At 40.0% G+C, this 19,793-nt stretch overlaps 1 protein-coding gene and 1 long non-coding RNA gene across 2 annotated transcripts; one reads left to right on the top strand and one right to left on the bottom strand.

The window, feature by feature from the left end:
- Positions 1-205: 205 nt before the first annotated feature.
- Positions 206-8,061, bottom strand: tecrl2a (trans-2,3-enoyl-CoA reductase-like 2a). Its single transcript, XM_044030673.1, has 13 exons — positions 7,979-8,061; positions 4,542-4,592; positions 3,986-4,037; positions 3,440-3,484; positions 2,058-2,161; positions 1,795-1,910; positions 1,405-1,510; positions 1,158-1,230; positions 1,036-1,079; positions 900-957; positions 728-816; positions 587-632; positions 206-424 (listed from the first exon to the last, which is right to left on the bottom strand). Exons 1-13 carry the CDS (start codon positions 8,000-8,002, stop codon positions 297-299), a joined length of 936 nt encoding a protein of 311 aa, XP_043886608.1. The 5' UTR covers positions 8,003-8,061; the 3' UTR covers positions 206-296.
- Positions 8,062-18,918: 10,857 nt separating this feature from the next.
- On the top strand, positions 18,919-19,495 carry LOC122780771. The gene is made up of 2 exons (XR_006361736.1): positions 18,919-19,013; positions 19,136-19,495. It is a non-coding gene; the product is annotated as an uncharacterized LOC122780771 (long non-coding RNA).
- Positions 19,496-19,793: the final 298 nt, after the last annotated feature.

Genomic DNA, 19,793 nt, shown 5'->3' with positions numbered 1-19,793 from the left:
AACACTTAGTTTTTAACATAAGCACACAGTCGCCCACACAACCATTATTAAGTGTAACCATCGTTGACACAGCATAGAAAACATGTAACAATTAGAATTTCCCTAGAATAATCTCTTATCTTAAATCTATTAAAATCCTATACGAAGGTCCTATACGTTTCCCATTCAAAATTGTTAAATCGTTTGATTTCGAAATGATTCAGTATATTGCTATGATTTTATTGCTTTCAATCCCACTCCTCGTAATTCATGGATAAAAATTGCATAGTGCTAGACATACTGGCAGCTTCATTGTTTCAGAGGATCAGGGGAATAATGGCCATTCGGAATCTTGGATAATCCTTGAACTCCCTGCTGTAGGCTTTGTGCTTCCCTTTGGCCCAGATGGTCATCTGAATAAACCCCAATAATGTATAAAAAGCAACTGGAAGAAAAAAAACAGAGAGAATAACATTTATTCTGAGAATTTTACACTGCTAATAGACTTAAAACTGAATTTCTTAGCAGACTGTGGGCCCTACATTCCACTGTCTGTACACATGAGCTAAACTGATGCTGGTGTTGAGGTAAAATAGTGTCTACATACCTGGCAGACACTGTGTCATGATGGAGAAGCTCACCCATGCTCCAACCTGCAGTATGTTTGGAATATTTAGGCACACAAAGAGCTAAATACGCAAGCACATGTGACACTCATCGGCAAGATGAATCACTATAAAAGCTTTACCTCATATGTATAATTTGGACACGATACAAAGAAGAAAAGCCATGTGAAGGGGTTCTTTGTTGGGATTGGGTATCTTCTGCTCCTGGCTCCTGAGAAACAGATAACATTAATATCTTTTGGTGGATCAATAGCAATAACACTCTTTTATACTCATTACAGCTGAACAACTCACCATCTCCTTTCAGACGAATCAGAGTCAAGTGGATGGAGAAGTTTCCAAGTTGACACATCTGGAGCAGAAATGTGACTTTTTACAGTCGCCATGTTAAACAATGCAACGTATGAATTCATGATGTCAGAATACGCACCGCAAATATTACAAGTGCAAAGTTGACCTGTACGTCTCCATATGCTGTGAAGACAGACAGCCTGGGATTAACACACAACATTATGTGTGTGTCTGTGTGTGAACATGCATTAGTGGACTTACATGGGGGTGTATAAAGTGGGTGGTTGATATAGTAAGCCAACCAAGCAGAGAAACCCCAGTAATAGGCACAATTCTGAGAAAAAGAAATAAACATTACTTATGTCTGAATACATATACGACGTGAATATGAGCTTGGGCTAAACTCACAACATCACAGCAGCTTCAATGTTAGGAGTGGAAAACAAGGCCACACATTATAAAAAGACCTGAGCACAGCACTTTTGTTGAAGAGTAGTCATGTCCTCACCCTGACTATTATCCTGAGAGGCATGGTCCCGTGAGAGAAACGATGAACAAAGATAGTCTCTATCAATCTCTTCATGTAGTGGACGGTATGACAGACACAGGCTCGGCTGATACACACAGGGGAGGAGGGAGGAGATAGATGTTATAGTGTAGTGCAGAGCTTGCAGTGTTACAGTGTACAGCTTTACTATACTTTGATCACAACAAGATATTTTCCTACACAATAAACACACCCGCGACCAGTAAACAAAGTTATCCCCCACTGGATGTTTTCGCCACTGTGCTCCTAATAGCATTCGGGGAGCTTGTTAGCCGGCTGGCTGGATATCATGTACTTGTTTACAGCATGGGTCTCATGGCCTATGTATGCAGATTTCTTTTCCCCACTTACGTGACAACAGAATGAGGACTGGAGGTAAAGACATATCTATGCGAATACATGTACGGCACTCGGAAATAGAAGAGGAGGTAGGTGAGAAGGGGCCCAATGTACTCTGCCAAAAACACCTGAAAACAAAAAGCAAAATGTGTGTTCAGTACGCGGTAAAGAATGTGTAGAATACTAGAAGAGTTCTGAGGCATCCTGAATAAACCTTTATTTTGTATTCTTACTGGCACTGATTATGGTAAAGTGAACGTCTGTGCTCCTCTTACCATAGTCCATCCTAACTGTGGTCCAAGATCACGGAAGTACATGATGGCACAAGTCCCAACAGGTAAATTCTGTAATATTTCATCATCTCGTAGTAACTTTCCCTCTGAAAAAGAGAAAAAAACATGTTATTGACACATTCAGTTTCATCTGACATGCTGCTATGAAATTCAGATTGCTAGGCTTCCTTTTGGATTGAGATTTGGTTTGCAGCCTCTTATGGGTTGCAATATGTAAATTTGCTAGTGGAGTACAAACTGTGAATAAACAGATGTTTTATAATGTGTTTGATGAAGTCCTGATCAGTCTTTCTGCACACGTTCTCTGTACGTGGAGGCTCATGGGAGCACAGCCACAGATAATAGGTTGTACTAATTGGATGACATTTTTAGTACATCCTTTGGGGACACTGGCCCAGATAGCTTTTTACCCAAATCTCTACTCTGTGCTTTTCAGTAGCAAGATACCCCTCATTCCAAACAAAGGCCCTGCTACATCATACCTGATGATGTATTTTTTTAACATGTGCTGCACTTGCCTTTCCTCTTTTATTTTTGACCGAAATGAATGGAAATGGAATGCACATTAATTAGTCTCTCTTTTATGATGAAAACAAAGGAACAATAGACAATGTTTTTCCACAGTGATGTCGCTCTGTAAAGAGGTGTTCTGCTCTTAATGGAATTTGTTCGCCTCAGTAGTGAAGGTCAGACCAAAAACTGTGAAATGTTCCATCACAATTTCCTTTAATTTCAAAATCTCATATTAAATACATCCCTTTATTTTTGTCTATGTCTGTCTGTGATTGAAATGTGCGGGACAATCTACAGAAAGGTCTGTTTTAACCTTGACATCTGTCTTTTCTGAACATCCATGTAGGTAAATTATGTAATAGTCCAATTAGCTTCAGAGTCAAATAATACCAGCAGCCTGGAGAATAACTGACAGCAAACTTACTGTCAAACGGACTCTTCATGCCCAACCATCCCTGTCCCATTTTTATTTTACTTTTACTTTAAACAGCTTCATGCGTAACTTTAATTTAGCTTCCTCCTCTAGACTAAACCTCATCTCATCCTCCATCTCATCCTGTAACCATAGGTTACCACTTGGCTGCAACAGAGAACACCAACATATTCCCTAAAAGTGAGCCCAGTGGTACAAAGTATGATGTACTGACCATAGACTATATATAAAAAGGGATGCAGTCTTTCAGTTTGCTCCGCGAGGCCAACCAGGAAATAAGAATCTATCTAATAGCCACCAGAGGGCGACTGTGCGTGTCGCAAACTGGATTCTCATTGGTGACGTCATGACCAGTTGCCACTTGTTATGTGTCCAGCTTCTGTGTTGTTTATGAAACACTTAAAATTACATTACTTACTAGGATTGAGCTTCAGTGCCTGCCTTGCTGGATACCAGTGAGGATCTGCATACATACATACAGAGAGACAGAGAGAGAGAGAGAGACATACACACAAACACACACACAGACACACACAGACAGTTTGGCCTCAGGCCCAGCAATAATTGATCACAATGGAAATAAGCTGTGTTGCACTGACGGAAGCTAATGACCTCAGGCCTGCCAAACATTTGATAACATCTCTGACCAGTGCATCCACTGCTGACAGAATCCATGGAGACTTCAGACTAGACATGGAAATATGTCTATTCGAAATGCTGTGATGTAATGTCAGCAGATTCACCAAGTATGAACATTTATGTCTAGGAGACTTCTAAAACTTTAGTTCACAGTAAATAGCTGTTTTATCGTGATTCAATATTTTTGACTTATGCATCCAGCATGTTTTACATTCAAATATTTCATCTGCGTTTCAGGGATTAAGGAACAACATAGTGTTAAGACCAGAAAATGAAATAAAACTGCAAAAATTGATGCAAACATGATGGCTGACCAAACACTCACATGATTTGTGAAAAAGGCTTTTGATGTCTCCTATTGTTGAGTAGGGTTCCACCTGAAGAGAAGTAGAAAAATGTGATGAGGCATTTGAAATGAAGCTATTGATGCTTCTTCTCTGAATAAGGTAATCAAGGCTCAGTGGAGGAAAATCAAAACTTTGGCTTAAGCGTGAAATTTATTTGGTTCTCGGGGTCGTTAGTATACATCAATTCATTGTTCTGTATCCTCCACATGAGAATTGCGGGGAGCTGGAGCCTATCCCAGCTGCCATAGGGTGAAAGGCAGGCTGGACAGGTCACCAGTCCATATTGGGGTCAACATACAGAGACAGACAATCATTCACTCTCACATTTACACCTATGGTCAATTTAGAGTGTCCAATTAACCTCTGCATGTTTTTGGACTGTGGGGGGAAACTGGAAAACACACACATACACACAACAGGAAAACATGCAAACTCCACTTAAAAAGGCCATGAGTTGGACCATGATCTTCTTGTGAACCTGTGAGGCAACAGTGCTAGCCACTAACCTCCCGTGTGACCCTGTTGTCAACATACCTTATCTAAAAAACAAAGCAGCTCTCTTGTGTTTGCATCCAGGACCTCCACCTGAGGAAAACACAACATGCACCCACACAAAAATTGAAGAGAATAAGAGACACTTGCATCCATATAGCCATTACAAAAACGAGATATATCTTTACTTTTTGTTAAGACGTTTTCTTAAAATCTGTCCAGTTTCCCTTAGTACGATAATCTCGATCTCAATCTGGGTATTGAGGCTGGTTGGAAGAAACAAGCGGTGTCGTCCCGCAGCTGTCGAGCACACCTCTTTTTCATCTTAATTAGACCGTGTCAGTAGTGATGTACAGCATATGCATAGAGGATGGTGGGTGGCGGCCCACAATTTGCCCTGAAAGCCCTCCATAGTGTGCTGCTCAGCAGAGCTGTCCCAGCTAAATTGGCTCCCATACTGGACAGTGTAATAACCTGCTAATGGATACCTAAAGATTTGCTGAGTGCACAGCTGAGAGAGAGAGGGAGAGAGAGAGAGAACATGGTCGAGAAAGAGGGAGGAAGAGATATACACATATGTTGGCACTGCAGAAAGTGTTTCCTAGGTTTTTGACATCACTTCCGTCTCGTCTGTTCGTCTTTCTTATAAAGTCATTTACACTCCTTTGCATTCCTATTTCTAAACAAATTCCCTCTTAAAATAAAGCTTCAGCAACATCCCAGTCCTAGATAATAAATATGAGCACTCAACTCCACTATTTGCACACACTTCAGTAGAGGTCATCTGAGAAGATGGATTTGTTTTGCTTTCCATCTGCCAACCTCCCAGCTACATTCTCAGGGCACATGTTATGTTTGAGAAGAGCATCAAGGGTGTCGTTATGGCTGTGTGTCGAAAAGTGCTGTGCACTCAATTGTGCTGTGCCCTTGTAAATCTAATTATCAGATGCCCCTCTTATCTCATGGGGCCTCTGTATGACCTGTGCAGTCAGCGCAGGTCAAACGTAACATGTACAGTACGTGCTTGTGAGGTATTGGTGTATTTGTGAGGGGGAAGATAGTTGTTGTTCTTTATATGCACGGTGTACTTAAAAATGATTTAGGCATAGCCATAACAGCTCCTCTAAATGTGAAAGCTGAAGAGTGTAATGGCTGCTCTTGAACCACAGGCTCATTATTCACTCGCCGAGCATGCTGTTGAAGGTGATTATCTGCATACGGCTGCCCAGAGTTTCCTCTTTGCTTTCACACCCACTCAAATTAGACAGAGCTTCTCTTTCAATCAAGGGAAGTAACCTGATATGGACCGAGCTCTCTCTCGGTGCACGCTGCCAGTTGACAGTTGGCCCTAAATATTCCACAAACAACTGTAAAGTAAATTCAAAGAGTCCCGAGTGGGGAATCTGGTCAGCAACCCCAGTAAATGATTTATTTAGAACAGGACTGTTGTATCTGACAGGATTATGATATCTGTCTATCTGTATTTTTATTTATTTATTGCACATTCAACATAAATGAACATTTTACAATTTTTATTTATATTTAGATATTTATTGAATGAGCTCTTTAGGATAATCATTGTTTATATATTATATTATATATATATTTCCAAATGGTCTCAGACTTATTTTTACAGAAATGAGTTATTTTTTACTTGTTTATTTATTAGTGATTTTGTTTATTTTGCTGAAGTTGCCATGTAAATACATTCAGAGAATGTGTCATGTGCATGTATTTTCTCTACTTTGGACAGACTGGACTACCTGCACTTTATTGACCACTGATGCAAACTATTAACAGTCAGTGTCATCAACACCAAAACCAAACCTGACTTTGTATAAAATGTAGTAATAATATGGAAAGAAAAAGTTAATAAGAACACTTGAATTTGTTTCCACTGGAGAGACACTGTAAGTATATTTCTATTTTTGAAGCATGTGGGCCCTGGCAGCTGCAGCTGCACAACACTGTGAAGAGCGTCTGAGATGCTCCCTGTCATGCCTGTGAGGAGATTTCATATCTGGTGGAGGACATTTATTTGGGCTCTTCAACAGCAAACTGACGTCTTACAAAGTCAACCGAGGAAAGTGAAAAGCACTGCTGAGGCTGAAAAGCCAGCGAGGGGATGAGACAGGAAGAGGAAGAGCTCATGAGGTCTCATGAAACAACTGTAGGGTCCACACTGAGTGTCTCGCTATACTCACTCAAACCACAGATGAGCTAAAGAGCAGAGAAGCAAAGTCCAGGTGTGAAACACTTAAGGTGAGCCTATGCCAGGAGCTGTCACAGAGCAATGACACCTGGGGAAAAATAGCAGCTGGTGGAGAGAGGGAGAGAGAGAGAGAGAGAGAGAGAGATGCTCAGAAACTAATACGGAGGAGGCGGAGGAGGAGGAATAGATGAAGAGGGGGAGATGATCTGAAGAGGAGATCTGATAATAAAAAAAACCCAAACCCTTATCTTTCCAAAAACTTGTGGCAAATACAAAGAAATAAATGTGTGGTGTTCACAATCTCCAGGATACAGACACCTCGATTCACTACGTTCACTTGAAAGCGATTTGTTCACAAACATCTAATGTTTTTTCGAAGAATATCTGAACCTTATCTCATTAAGACAAGCCATTACACACACCACTGAACACCAGGTAACTGGGATTCACGTTTACTGGATCTCACTGTGGCAGCAGGTATTGTGTGCAGTGTGAGATGTGGGACTGTGAACGAAGACATCTTGAAGTGGATCACAACAATAAGAAAAAAAATAAAAAGCTGCTTGCTTGAATGGAGGGGATGACTGTAATAGCACACAGTGGCAGAGCAGACCTAAATATGTTGTAGTGCAGACTCAATGACCGTAGTGTGACAGAATAACTCCACTTCCTACCTCAAAATGCTTGTGAACACCACCATATTTTGTTTTTGACATTAAAAAGTGCACGAGACAACTTTCCTCTCAACTTTTCCTCTGCTGGTCAAACGGTGGTGTGTTGTCTTGACCAGGTCTCCCTTTTAATACAATATTATAAATTACAGGTCTGGTGGTTGTGAGGTTAGAGTTAATCCCAACTCTATGAAATTAAAGAGAGTCTGATTTTTAATTTGATGCTCCTCAGGTCCAGAAGAATTAGAAGAAAAATCATAACAAGGTCTCCAGCTCGGTTTACCGTTGTTAAACTATAGTTAAAACTCATCGAAAGAGCTCCAGAAACTTTTTTGCTGTTTGAGCATTATCAAGTCTACAAACTTAAAAAGCTTAAGTCAAAACTTTGAAGGCACATGTCAGCCTAGTGTTAGAGCGACTATTCTCGGTGGTGAGTTACACACAAAAATCATTCATTGCTGTACTCTAATGATGACAAAACACATTTTAAATGTGTCCTAAGCTCGGGTCAAACCTTAGGGAATAGTGTCAAAATCAAAAGTGGACAGTTAACCATTTATCCAGGACCCTAATGGCAGCAACGACAGCAGACTTACCTCGAAGAAGGTCGTCCTGCTCATGGCTGTGTGTGGTTTATTGTGATGTCCTCTCTGTGCACGATGATAAAAATGACCCTCAAAGCAAACACACCCACAGACACACACATACAGTGCACACAGACAAACACACGCTCATACTCAGAACATAGTTCCTTTCCTTTCCAGGACAATCCCTGGACTGACCCCTTAATCTTCCCTGCCTCTCTCTCTCTCTCCCTCTCTCTCCCTCTCACTCTCACTCTCACTCGCTCTCTCTCTTCATCTAGGATAGTGCTGGGACACAGAATCACTAGAGATACTCACTATCCTGCTTTACTTTCCTGCTTCCTCCTCTATTTATGTCTCTTTTCTTTCTCAGTTGTACTGAGGTATATTTGGAGAACAGCCCTCAGTCGAGTCCAACTACCTGAGCTGAAAAACAAAACAGAGCACGGGAGAATGGGTTGGACATAATAATATATACACGCCGACACAAAACTTTAAAAATTACACAAAACTTTAAGACTGGCTGTGCAGGAGCTCACAAAATAAATGTGGAGGAACAGGAACCAGCACGTGAGTTTCATAACAATGTTCACCTCTAAAAAAATACAGATACACATTAATCATGCAGCAGACGTTTATGGGATGCATGTCACCAAAGGTTTATGACTCGTTCCACTTTGTCTTTCGCTGCACTGCTTTGCTGTGTCAGCAAGAAGATGAACCCAGCAGGGGTGGACAAAGCGCCGAAGTATCTTGTGGAACAAACCCCACACGTATGAAAGATAATACTTTATATGCACACGCTCTGAGCTGGAGAGGAGAGTCCAGCTGTTGGTCGAACCCCCGATTTCAGGAGGAACAATTCAGTTTTCGTCCTGGTCATGCAACACTGGACCAGCTCTCGCAAGGGTGTTTGCCCAACCAGTCCACATCTGGAGAAAACTTATGTCTGTGTCCCGTAATGCATCTTTTGGGGGGGGTGCTCCTGGAGTGTAGAGTGGTTGGCTTCCTACTACAGGCTGTCCAATCTCTGTACTGTCGGCGTGAGAGACTGAATCACATTGCTGGCAGTAAATCAAATTCATTTCCAGTTAGGGTTGGCCTCCACCAAGGTTGCCCTTTGACCCCGGTTTTGTTGATAACTTTTAAGTGGTGGAGGGCGTCGAGTTTGGTGCCCTCAAGATTCCGTTTTCCGATTCCGACTTGGTCCAGCTGGCGTCATCGAACAGCGACCTCCATCTCGCTCTGGGGTGGTTTGCAGCTGCCATGGTCAACATCCGGGAAAGGGTGGTGTGCCCACTTCAGGTCGGGGAGTGCAAAACATTGATCAATAATCAATTTATCAATGAATGCCAATGAAAATCAATGAGGAAATTGTGCTTGGCATCAGCTCTACCCATAGATTTTGAGCGTTTCTACAGTTTATGGTGTCTTACAGTCTAAAATGCAGTATTATATCACCTCATATTCTTTCCAGTGATATCCTCCGTATTGATTTTATTTTATGCTCATGAACTGTCTTGTTTTTTAGTGGGTTTTACTGCATAATGAACACTACAGCAGCACTCTGTTTGAGCATAGCAGCTCATTACACTTGCAGTTTGATGCAATATTTATACCTACTTTAGTGTTTTACTTATACTGAATGACAGATGAGGTGAGAAGTGCAGTCGTTGGCTGTTCAGTGTAAGCACAATACATAGGCTTCTATACTTTTAAAATCGAATCAAATGTATGTTCTAGTGCTGGATTCACAGTTTGCAGTTTGCCATGTTAAGCTTGACAATCTGTACAGTACTTCTGTTGTCTTTGCGTTTTAGTGCCTTTAATGACATACATTTTGAAGTTTTATTTGCTAAATGCACACATGGTACTTGTGAGTTTTTGCATTGAAAGAACGTACAGCACAGCACATGGCTCTTCATCAAACAACTGACACAGTTATTATCTGATGCCCAGCATCCACTGTAATGGAAAAGACTGTCCTCTGCTGGACAGTGTGGTTGATATCTCAGGGTGGGATTAATGCATATTATTATCAAATATTCTAAATAGAGACATATTGCCTGTACACTAGGTTGATTAAGTCTTTGGTTTGACCAGTTATATGTACATACAGGTTTTTAGTCTATTTATACTTTTAACCTAATGAAAATGTGTGATCTTAAATCTGTGTGTGTATGTTATGTACATAGTTTTATAAGAATTGTATATTTGTCGGGAGTGGGTCCCCAGGACCTGGATTAAGAATCCCAGGCTTGGAATAAGGAACAATATTGCTAACACATTGCAAATGACAACAATTTGAAGAAAAGATGTGGAATTCAGACATACTTTTGTTTTTGAGCAGTCCATGTTGCATTTCACTCCAGGGGAGCATCACAGAAAGGGCCTGTGGACTGCTCATTGCTGACTTTACCATCATTTGACTTTTCCATCCATTTTTCTTGCACTCACTGTTGGTTGTCGGATTGAGGAAACCACAGTCTGGTGTTGAGATGCGGAGTTGAGATGGAAAGGGTTTGGAGGTTATAGTTAATGCAGTCAGGTCACTTCAGGGTGAGTTCCTGTTAAAGTGGCTTTACTTTCCTTGTGGAAGTGAGGAATCGACTGTGTGTGTACGTGCATTACATGTAAACCCATGTGTCTCACACACACACAGATGTTTTCATGAGGGACAAATTAAATAGAGAGAACGAAAAAGCTTGTAAAATCTAAACTGTAGCATCATATGTTCATGAAATATATAATGTATGCCACCAATGACACAGTTCTTTGGTCAAGATTATCTCATTTATACCATATGATACAAAATTATTTCTTCTTTCTTTCTTTTCATAAAAAGGTTCAGGGTCACATGGTTGCTGCAGTGGTTAGCACTTTTGCCTTTGCAGCAAGAAGACCCGGGTTCATGACCTGGTTGGAACAAGAGCCTTTCTACATGGAGTTTGCATGTTCTCCCTGTGTATATGAGGGTTTTCTGCCCAGGTTCTCTGGCTTCCTCCCACAGTCCAAAAACATGCAATATGGGGATTAGGTAAATTGGGCACTCTAAATTGAGTGTGTGTGGCCCTGTGATGGACTGGCAAACTAAAACCTGTTTGTGTTTGTTTTTATGACTGCTCTGTGAACCCTTGAATTGCAACCGGGGGACAAAGAAAGTTTACTGAATTGAATTAATATTCTATTCCATATGAGATTAGATGTATTTTTATTATTTGAGTAGCTATATTGGAAAATGTGTCTTTCTAACCAAATTTTACTTGACCTTGAGTTGGAAATGAAAGATGATACATTTAAATCTGTTTTCCTTTCTCTCTCTCTCTCTCTCTCTCTCTCTCTCTCACACACACACGCATGTGCACACCTACACACACACACACAGAGCGAGAAGGAGAAAGAGAGAGGAAAAAGAACAAGACCAAAACTTGCTTCTGCTATGCCACTGCACTATAAAACACACACACATAATGTTATACAGTCCCAATATCAATATTCAGGTTATTCTGATACAACCGTACATTTGTTTTTCCAGGAAAACTTTTTATTTTAAATTCTGTACACCACATTCTCTCTCTTCACCCAGCAGCGTTGGGCCTCTTGTGCCAATGCTTGAAGGTTTATGGACTGGAATACAAATAATGCCAGTTAGTATGACAGTCATCTTCTGCATTCAAACTTCCCCTTTTGTTTTCTAATCTAAGTGTGTGACAGTTTAACTTCTGTAACAAGCTCTTTATGCTCTGCAGTATGCCTGCACCACATTGCAATCTATAAAGTAATATATACAGTATCAGTCTAACACGGTCTGCTGCACATGATTTGATTGTGTGCTCCCGCACACATTGTTAGTCTCCAGTAGGGGGAGATAGTGACCTGGCACTGGTGTAGAATACCTGGGCAAGACAAGGGATCTCTCCCATTCCTGAACTGCTTTCTTTGTTTCTCTCTTTTGAGCTTCTCTCTTTGATCATCCTTCAATGATTGGGGTTTGTCTCGAGGTCTGTAGCTCATGAGGGAAACTCAGCTTTCTTCATCTCTAAATACTGAGCGAGTGAACTGCAAATGAACCGCCGGAAGTTCTGCTACAGGTGAAATGAGTTTCACCAGATTTTGACATTGTGCAGAAAATGAAATGATGTAACTGTCATTTGCGACACATGAATTGTGGGTTTGTTTCTTTTATGGCATTCGATAATGCACAGATTTGCCAATTATGTTTGGATTATACATAGACTGCAATATGCATTGACAGAATATTGACTGGTTACTTTTTGGTCCACTGTATTTTTCTATAAGACAGAAAGACAAATCAGCTTAAAGATACTTCAACACAACCGCTCACAGTTGCTTTGAGAACAACTCTGTGGAATTACCTCAGTCAAAAACCATTTGCACTGCAAATATTGCAGGAAGACACATCGCAGACGGATGACGTCCACTGTAACTCGTTCACGGCAACGCCATGTCAGATGGATTGATTTTTGTGCCAGCTGCAAAATGTTGATGAGCACGCATGAGTGAACATACTCTGATTTGACATCTAATTCAGACCCAATCTGCTCTCTATTAAAACGAACATAGAAAAAAAAAACTGAGTTGAATTTACCAAGTCTTCTTTATATCAAAATAATGCAGATTGTGCAGAGACGAGGTCATTAATCTACTTTATTACAGAGTTAAATAAACGTGAGGCAAGTTGGCCTCATCTGAGTCGGTAGTGTGTGAACAATTTAGACCAGAACAACAACAACGTCTGTTGCTAACAACACAGAGTTCTGCATCACAACAAAGACGAAGTAAATGTTTTCGCCACATTAACTGCAGACGTGAGGCTCTCATATGCAGGGATGTCGTCGCTGCTCTTGGTTGCCATTTTGTCAGCACTACAGGGAGAAGATATTGCCACTGCTGCGGAAGAGATCCCCAGTAATCAGTCAACATATTATGATGTGTCACCGCAACCTCACACCTTATTGTTTTTATTAGTTTTACTCATGTAACGCCGTCGACGCCTAAAAAAAATTCACAGTTTTCTCTATGATTGACACTAATATCTCACATATTTACCAGACATTTTAATCATAATTTATCTGTGTCAGTATGTCTATTTTTTCCCCTGCACAGATTTATTTATAGTAATTTAGAAAGTAAATCTTTGCCTCAGCTCTCTCGGGGTCTTTGGCTCTCTGGTTTTGGTGAATGTATATATGTTTTGAGTTCATATTTTTGATTGTTTGGGTGCTGAAACATCTACATTAAATAACCCAACAGCCTTTGTATCCCACAAGTTTATCAATTCCTACCTCATCATTCCTTTAACTGAGTTCCATGACCCCCAGAATGGCTACCAACAAAGGCATAGCCAGGATTTAAAAAAACCCAAAACACTATAGTAATGAATCAGCACTCTGGAGACAAAAATTGAAGACTTTGAGCCAGTTAAGTGTCTGTATCTGTGCCAGCATAGCACTTTGTGTCAAAACAGAAGCTACAGTGCTACTGTCTTTACTTTTTTGCACATTTATCCTTCAACATTCCTTCAAAGTTCCATTTCATCAAAGCTGCTGCAACAGATACAATTTCTACATACCAAAGTGCAAACAGACCGACTGACTGACTGATTTGAGTTGTCGCTCAATGACTCAGTGAATACCTGGACTCCCGCAACTCACTTTGTGACCTGTCCTCGGAAAAAGGCTGAAATTGTATCATTTCACTGAGCTTTTTCAAATGGAGCTCCACTGCTCTGTAAGTGAAACATTAGTCTTGTTCACAATTCTGCTGGTAGAACTGAAAAAGTACATTTAAAGCCAAAGAAAATGACCACACAGTGTTATGTGAATATTTTGTATGAGCACATTTTCACGCTCAATGAACTTTACTCTCATTACACAAGATGTTATTCAACACTAAAACTGTATAAAAGATGTGAAATATTCACCTTTTATTTTAACACACAGCTAAACAGACAGTGATGCTGTACGACAACTTTGTACATTGAGGTAAAATTACCAACAAAGAAACCAAACAAAAGAGTTGTGTAATTTCAGTTTCTTTTGTCAACCTCTCCAGGACTGTAGTTACTGCAGTCTGCTACCATCTTAGTCAAATGTTAATATTAGAATGAAGTTTATTACTAAACAGCAGGGGGGAAAAAGCCAGCAGCTGGGTAATTGTGCCATAAATCAAGTCATAATTTTTCATGAAAAAGAGAAAGGATGGCCACGATAACAACAAGACTCATAGGACTATTCAAGATTTTTATCACCATCTTACTGTGTAATCAATTTAACATCATAATTACATGTTTAAGCCAAAAAGTTGTCTGTTTCCTTTACACCAGGAGGAGACACTGTCAAACGTCTGGCATAACAACAACAACTCATAAAGTCAATATTCCCTTTCACTCGGCTTTGATTTTCAACCATTTCACAGAGAAGAGTCTGACTCTCTGTAGTTGTCTCTTATTAATTCTGTCCCCTGCTCCTCTGGACCACATTCTGAACTCTTGTGAAGAGAAATAATTTATTACAACAAATAGATTCAGGGTGAACCAAGGTCAAAATTAGAATGAAAATAAAGTGCCTGGATAACCGTGGTGAAAAATAGGGGAGTGGAGGACTAAAAATGAAGCATACCCTCAGGTGATGCCACATTTTTTACATATAGGTATTTTTATATCAAGTATTTCCTTTAATTTGGCTCATTTATTTCGCTATCGAGTTTTTGAACCGATTAGATTTAGCAGTGCAGAACATGGGAGAGATCAAAGACAAACCGAAGATTTTGATGATCTTTCTGACTTTCATCTTTCTGATTTTTCCCTAAGCAGACAGATACACTATATCTAATGCTCTCCAACACAGCCTGATAAAACATAAACATCATTTTGTGATCAACTCAAGGAAAAACAACCCTTCAACCTTCCAGTTAAAGGACAACTCGCTCTCCCTTTCAACCACTGTCACCCCTGTTGTATAAACAGTTGTGCAGAACAAAATGTATCCTATATTGGTTTTTTTCACTTTTACTTTTCACAATCGGTGTCACACACATCAGCACGGCGGCATCACTGGAAATTCAACACCAGGTAATTACCACCATCTTTGGCAGACTGGCAGCGTTGGGTATAAATCCAGTTCAGACACTATACTGCTCAGCCTTGCAACAAGCATACAGTTCTCAGCAGGCAGGCAGACCTTGACTGAACACTGGCCCTGCTCTGTGCATTGGGTGCTTACTGTGAGTGTGCCCCCAGGTCCAAAAGTCAATCATTTGGAGATACTTTCCCAAGTTTGGCTTAAGTCTATCCAGGCATTGTCAAGCTGTTTTATTTCCAAATGTGGCTCAAACAGAATCGAAGTAAAAAAAGAAATGCCTGTGGAGCAGAATGAATCAGATACCCACTGGTAATTAACGCCTAAAACTCAACCCAGATACCAAAACTCTTCAAACTCAACAGCTAAATCCATAAAAATGTCTCTCTATGTCTCTGTTGCTGTTCACTTTTTAACTTTAACAGCAAACACACAGACTCCCCTATTGGAAAAAAAAGGTTCTGTTCACACTGATCCATGAAAGGTGTGGTACAGATGGCAGAGATTTATGGTCCCGTTGTAAACCATAAAGCAGTATAATTAGTGCTGACACATTGCCATTATATTCTGTGCTATCAACAACATTTACAATAAAAATGTTTGACACGTCGTAAATCTGTGTTGCAATGAGACACGATTAGAACAAAAGGCCCAGAAAGGATGGATTATAAATCTTCACATATACACAAACAATTTTCATGAGCTTGTTTGAAGAGAGTAATAAGAGAGAATAAGTTAGATCACCATGAAGGTTCACTGATCTTTAGGTCACAAATGTTTGGCTGATTGTATTAGTGGTAATACAAAATAATACATACAGAATATGGAAAAAACAAAAAACAAACAAACACTGTTACTTTACAGATCATTTACATTTCACATGTCTCAACGTCCATAGACTCTTTTTCTGAATCAGACTTTTGAACATTTCTGACAAACATTTCATAAAAGAAATGTTTACATATGACAAGAAAACTTAAAATACATATTATTTTTCTTTTAGCTACTAGGGGTCGCCCCAGTACCCACATAATCTGTATGTTTTATTTGGCAGAGATTTTCATGCCAGATGCCCTTCCTGACGCAACTGTGCCATTTATCCAGACTTGGGACCAGCACTCGGAATGGACTGGATGGGCCCCCCGTGGCTGGGATCAATTTAGAGTGTCCAATTAACAATGAGCAATGGGGATTGAATACCTTGCTCAGCCCTACAAGCCGTTCCCTTTCTGCTTGGCCATGGGAAGACATAAAATTTAATAACAATATACAATATTTAACTACAGCACAAAACAAGGTATGATCACAGGTGTGTCACAGCAGAAAGGGAAGAGTTAAGAGACTCACCCTTATATACAGGGGCAAAATTAAATTAAGTGACAACAGCATAGCAGAAACATTTTCAGACGGGGTTTCAAATAACATCAAATCCAAGCTCTCCTTCTGCATGTTAGCAGGCAATGCAGGAGACATGCGATGTTTCATTCTACGGACTTCCATGTTGACTATAAGATCCACAGGGGCACAAATCTACGTGTTTAAGTACAAGAAAAGACCCTCAAGTCGAAAAGAAATAGAAATAACCCTCTGGGCAATAGCCAGCAGTGTGTGGTAAAGGTCAGAGTCATAAGGGGAGGAGAGTGGAACAGCAGACAGGTAAAGTGAAAGCCACTCACACACACACACACAGAAAGCAGAGGCTGAAAACCACGGATTTCTACAAACACTGAGAAACAGATTGTTGAGAGAAAGTGACAAGCCTCCCGTGGAAGCAGATTTGAAAAGACTGTAGCACACGTGAAGCGAGCGAGGCAACTACAGACATCAGATAAGAAGCAGAAAGACAAGAGCAACCTTAATGGATAGTACCAGAATTCCATTAGTGGAAAAATACAATGACAGGACAAGGACAAAGTATTTCAAGAAAAAAGATAAATTACAGATAAAAATCAATAATTGTGTGCAGAGGAGATTAAAGTCAGGAGTAAAAAAATAGGGTAAAGACAAGTGAAGGAAAACCTGGGTGAATTAAATGTATAAAATGCTCAAGGTGGTAAAGAAAATTCACTTGACATTTCTTATGTCACTTGATATTACCAGGGAGTTATTTTTTGCATGTATTTTTATAAAATGTTTTGTCTGTTTTGTTGTAACTGTAATACACAGTTACAACAAAGAGCGACACATAGTGATGCTGCGTGTGTCCCATCTGAACAGATCATTCAATGCTCACTGTGGTATTAATTCACCCGTGACATGTCTGCTGCTGTGGCAATTTTTACCTCTGTGAAATACCGTTTTTGTTCAGTTCAAATGTCTGTAAAGACCGCTGCACGTGTGATGTGCTGTCTCACGAGCCAAGTCCTGTGGTTATCAGCCAATGAAACATGCAATATTTAGTGTATTCCCTCCTTTCTATCGGAGCTGTTGGCTCCAGAACAGTCCACAGTTGGGGCTTTCTCTTATACATTAATGCATCTTTTATAATAATGTTTTTTGGAGCAAAAAGACCTGGGTTTGTGACCCGGTTGCAACAAGGGCCTGGAGTTTGCATGTTCTCCCTGTGTGTTTTGGGACTCTAAGATGTTGTTTGACACATTTGGGGAAATGTGGTTATTTGGTTTGCTATAGAAAATAAAGAAGACTGACACCAAGTCTTACAACCAGGAGCTTCAGAGCTTAGCTTGACATTTAGGAAAGAGTTTGAGCAGTAGAATTCACTTTTTGAACATTTCACTGGCACTTCTCTGTGTTTTATTAATGCAACATTGAAGTGATGTAAGCCTCAGTGATGTATGTGACATACAGGTATGCACCATGTGATGTGGTGTGGGCTGGACTCCACATTCTGAACCATATCCCAGACATCTGTCTATATGGGGTGAAAGTTTGAGTCCCAAGTGGGTTTGTCTGTGGTTACCAGGGTGGCCCCATCAGTGTCTGCCCACTTAGTACCCTTTCCAGGCTACTTGGGTATCGAGTGGGCCACGGACAAACCTGTTTTGGACCCACGTCGCCAGCCCAAATATAATCCTTATCGGACCCACATGGTCATGCTGGCTGGGATAAAACTGCACCACATTTATTATTATTAATACTAATATTATTATTATTATTAATATTATTGTTATTATTAGTATTTGTATTGTTACTATTATTATTATTATTATTATTAATAACAATAATAATAATATATTATTATATATTAATGTCTCTAATGTCTCTAATGTCTCTCTAATGTCTCTAATGTCAGTTATGCAATAAATTATTATTATTATATATTAATAATAATAATAATAATAATAATAATCATCATCATCATCATCATCATCATAATAATAATAATGATCACAATCCTAATAATCATAATCATAATAATAAGCACAGAACCAAGGCAAAATGAAACGGAAGCAACATTTTTGAGTGCTTTCAACATCCTGGCCCTGAATCTACAACCACTTTAGAGGACATTGTGTCCACCGGAAAAAAAAAAAAAATACTGCTGAACCTAAAAGATGGGAGCCTGATGCTAATTGAAAGTTTCAGACAAGTCAGCAGATTACTGTGACAGGTTGGTCTTAGAGCAGTCTGTACTACAGCCCTGCTTTGACTGTCTTTTTGACATAAAACTAAACAACACACTGCTGGAAATACTGAGAGCTTCGTGTAAAGCTGACCGGCTTAATCAGCATTGTGCGAGCTCATTTGACAATGGTTTGAATAGAAGAAACATTTATTTGCATCTAAAATGTATGTATAACCAGCGAGCCACATTGGGGATTGTACTTCCGCGTTTTGTTTACAGGTTGCTATGGCAGCCACCGGCTGCACACAGCTGCATTGAATCTTGTGATGAGGATAAAAAACAGGAAGTCGCAGCTCGTAGGTTTGCTGTCCGTTCAATTTGTTATCCAGCCGCTGGTAGTAGACGGGAATCCTGGCGCCAGGTATCTCCTTTCCGGTGTTTTGATCATCGCAGTATGGATCATGCAGCACTAGCAGTCATCACGGTATTTTAAAGCTATTATTGTTTCACTGATTCGTTGTTGAATGTCTAACTCTGTTATAGATTCCTGCTGTGTCGGAAGGCCACGGGGTTGTGTGTATGCCTGTATGTGCCGTGCTGCAGGTGTAATGATGTGGCTATCATGGGTTCATGTGTGGTGCTAATTGTGTGTATATATTTGCAGCAGTCTGCCATTGCTGTTTTGACTGAGTGTTGTTGTTGTTGTTGTTGTTGTTGTTGTTGTTGTCATCATTATATGTACTTTGTTTAGTTTGTTTTGTTATCTTGCTTTATTGTGCATATTTTGTGGTACCATGCTGATTGGGCAATATTGACTATGTGCTTGTTGAGGACTGCTGCTTGTTAATCTCACCTTTTATAATTGAATGATTTATTCAATAAACATTGCCCTGTCAACTGGAATACTTGTGTCTGACTCACCTTATTATTTTAACTGCAGTGTTACATATGCACTACAGTTTAAACTCAGATTTGCATGATCCGTCCTTCTCATAGTTTGAGCACAAAATGTCCCCTCCCTCGTCATACTAGGTATATATATTAAACAAAGTCTGATTAAATGCACATAGCAGTAAAATGAAATTGTCATGTTAGACCTCTGATTATTTCTGTGCACAAATTAATCCTTGTATTCGCACAGAGTGGAAGAAGGGAGTGTGGGCAGTGCACACTCTGACAGAATGTAGGGTCATCCAATTCT

This window comes from Solea senegalensis, linkage group LG1 (genome assembly GCF_019176455.1).
Source record: "Solea senegalensis isolate Sse05_10M linkage group LG1, IFAPA_SoseM_1, whole genome shotgun sequence".
NCBI lineage: Eukaryota > Metazoa > Chordata > Actinopteri > Pleuronectiformes > Soleidae > Solea > Solea senegalensis.
Note: the sequence above shows the minus strand (reverse complement) of the source record. Positions and strands in the feature narration are given on the sequence as shown.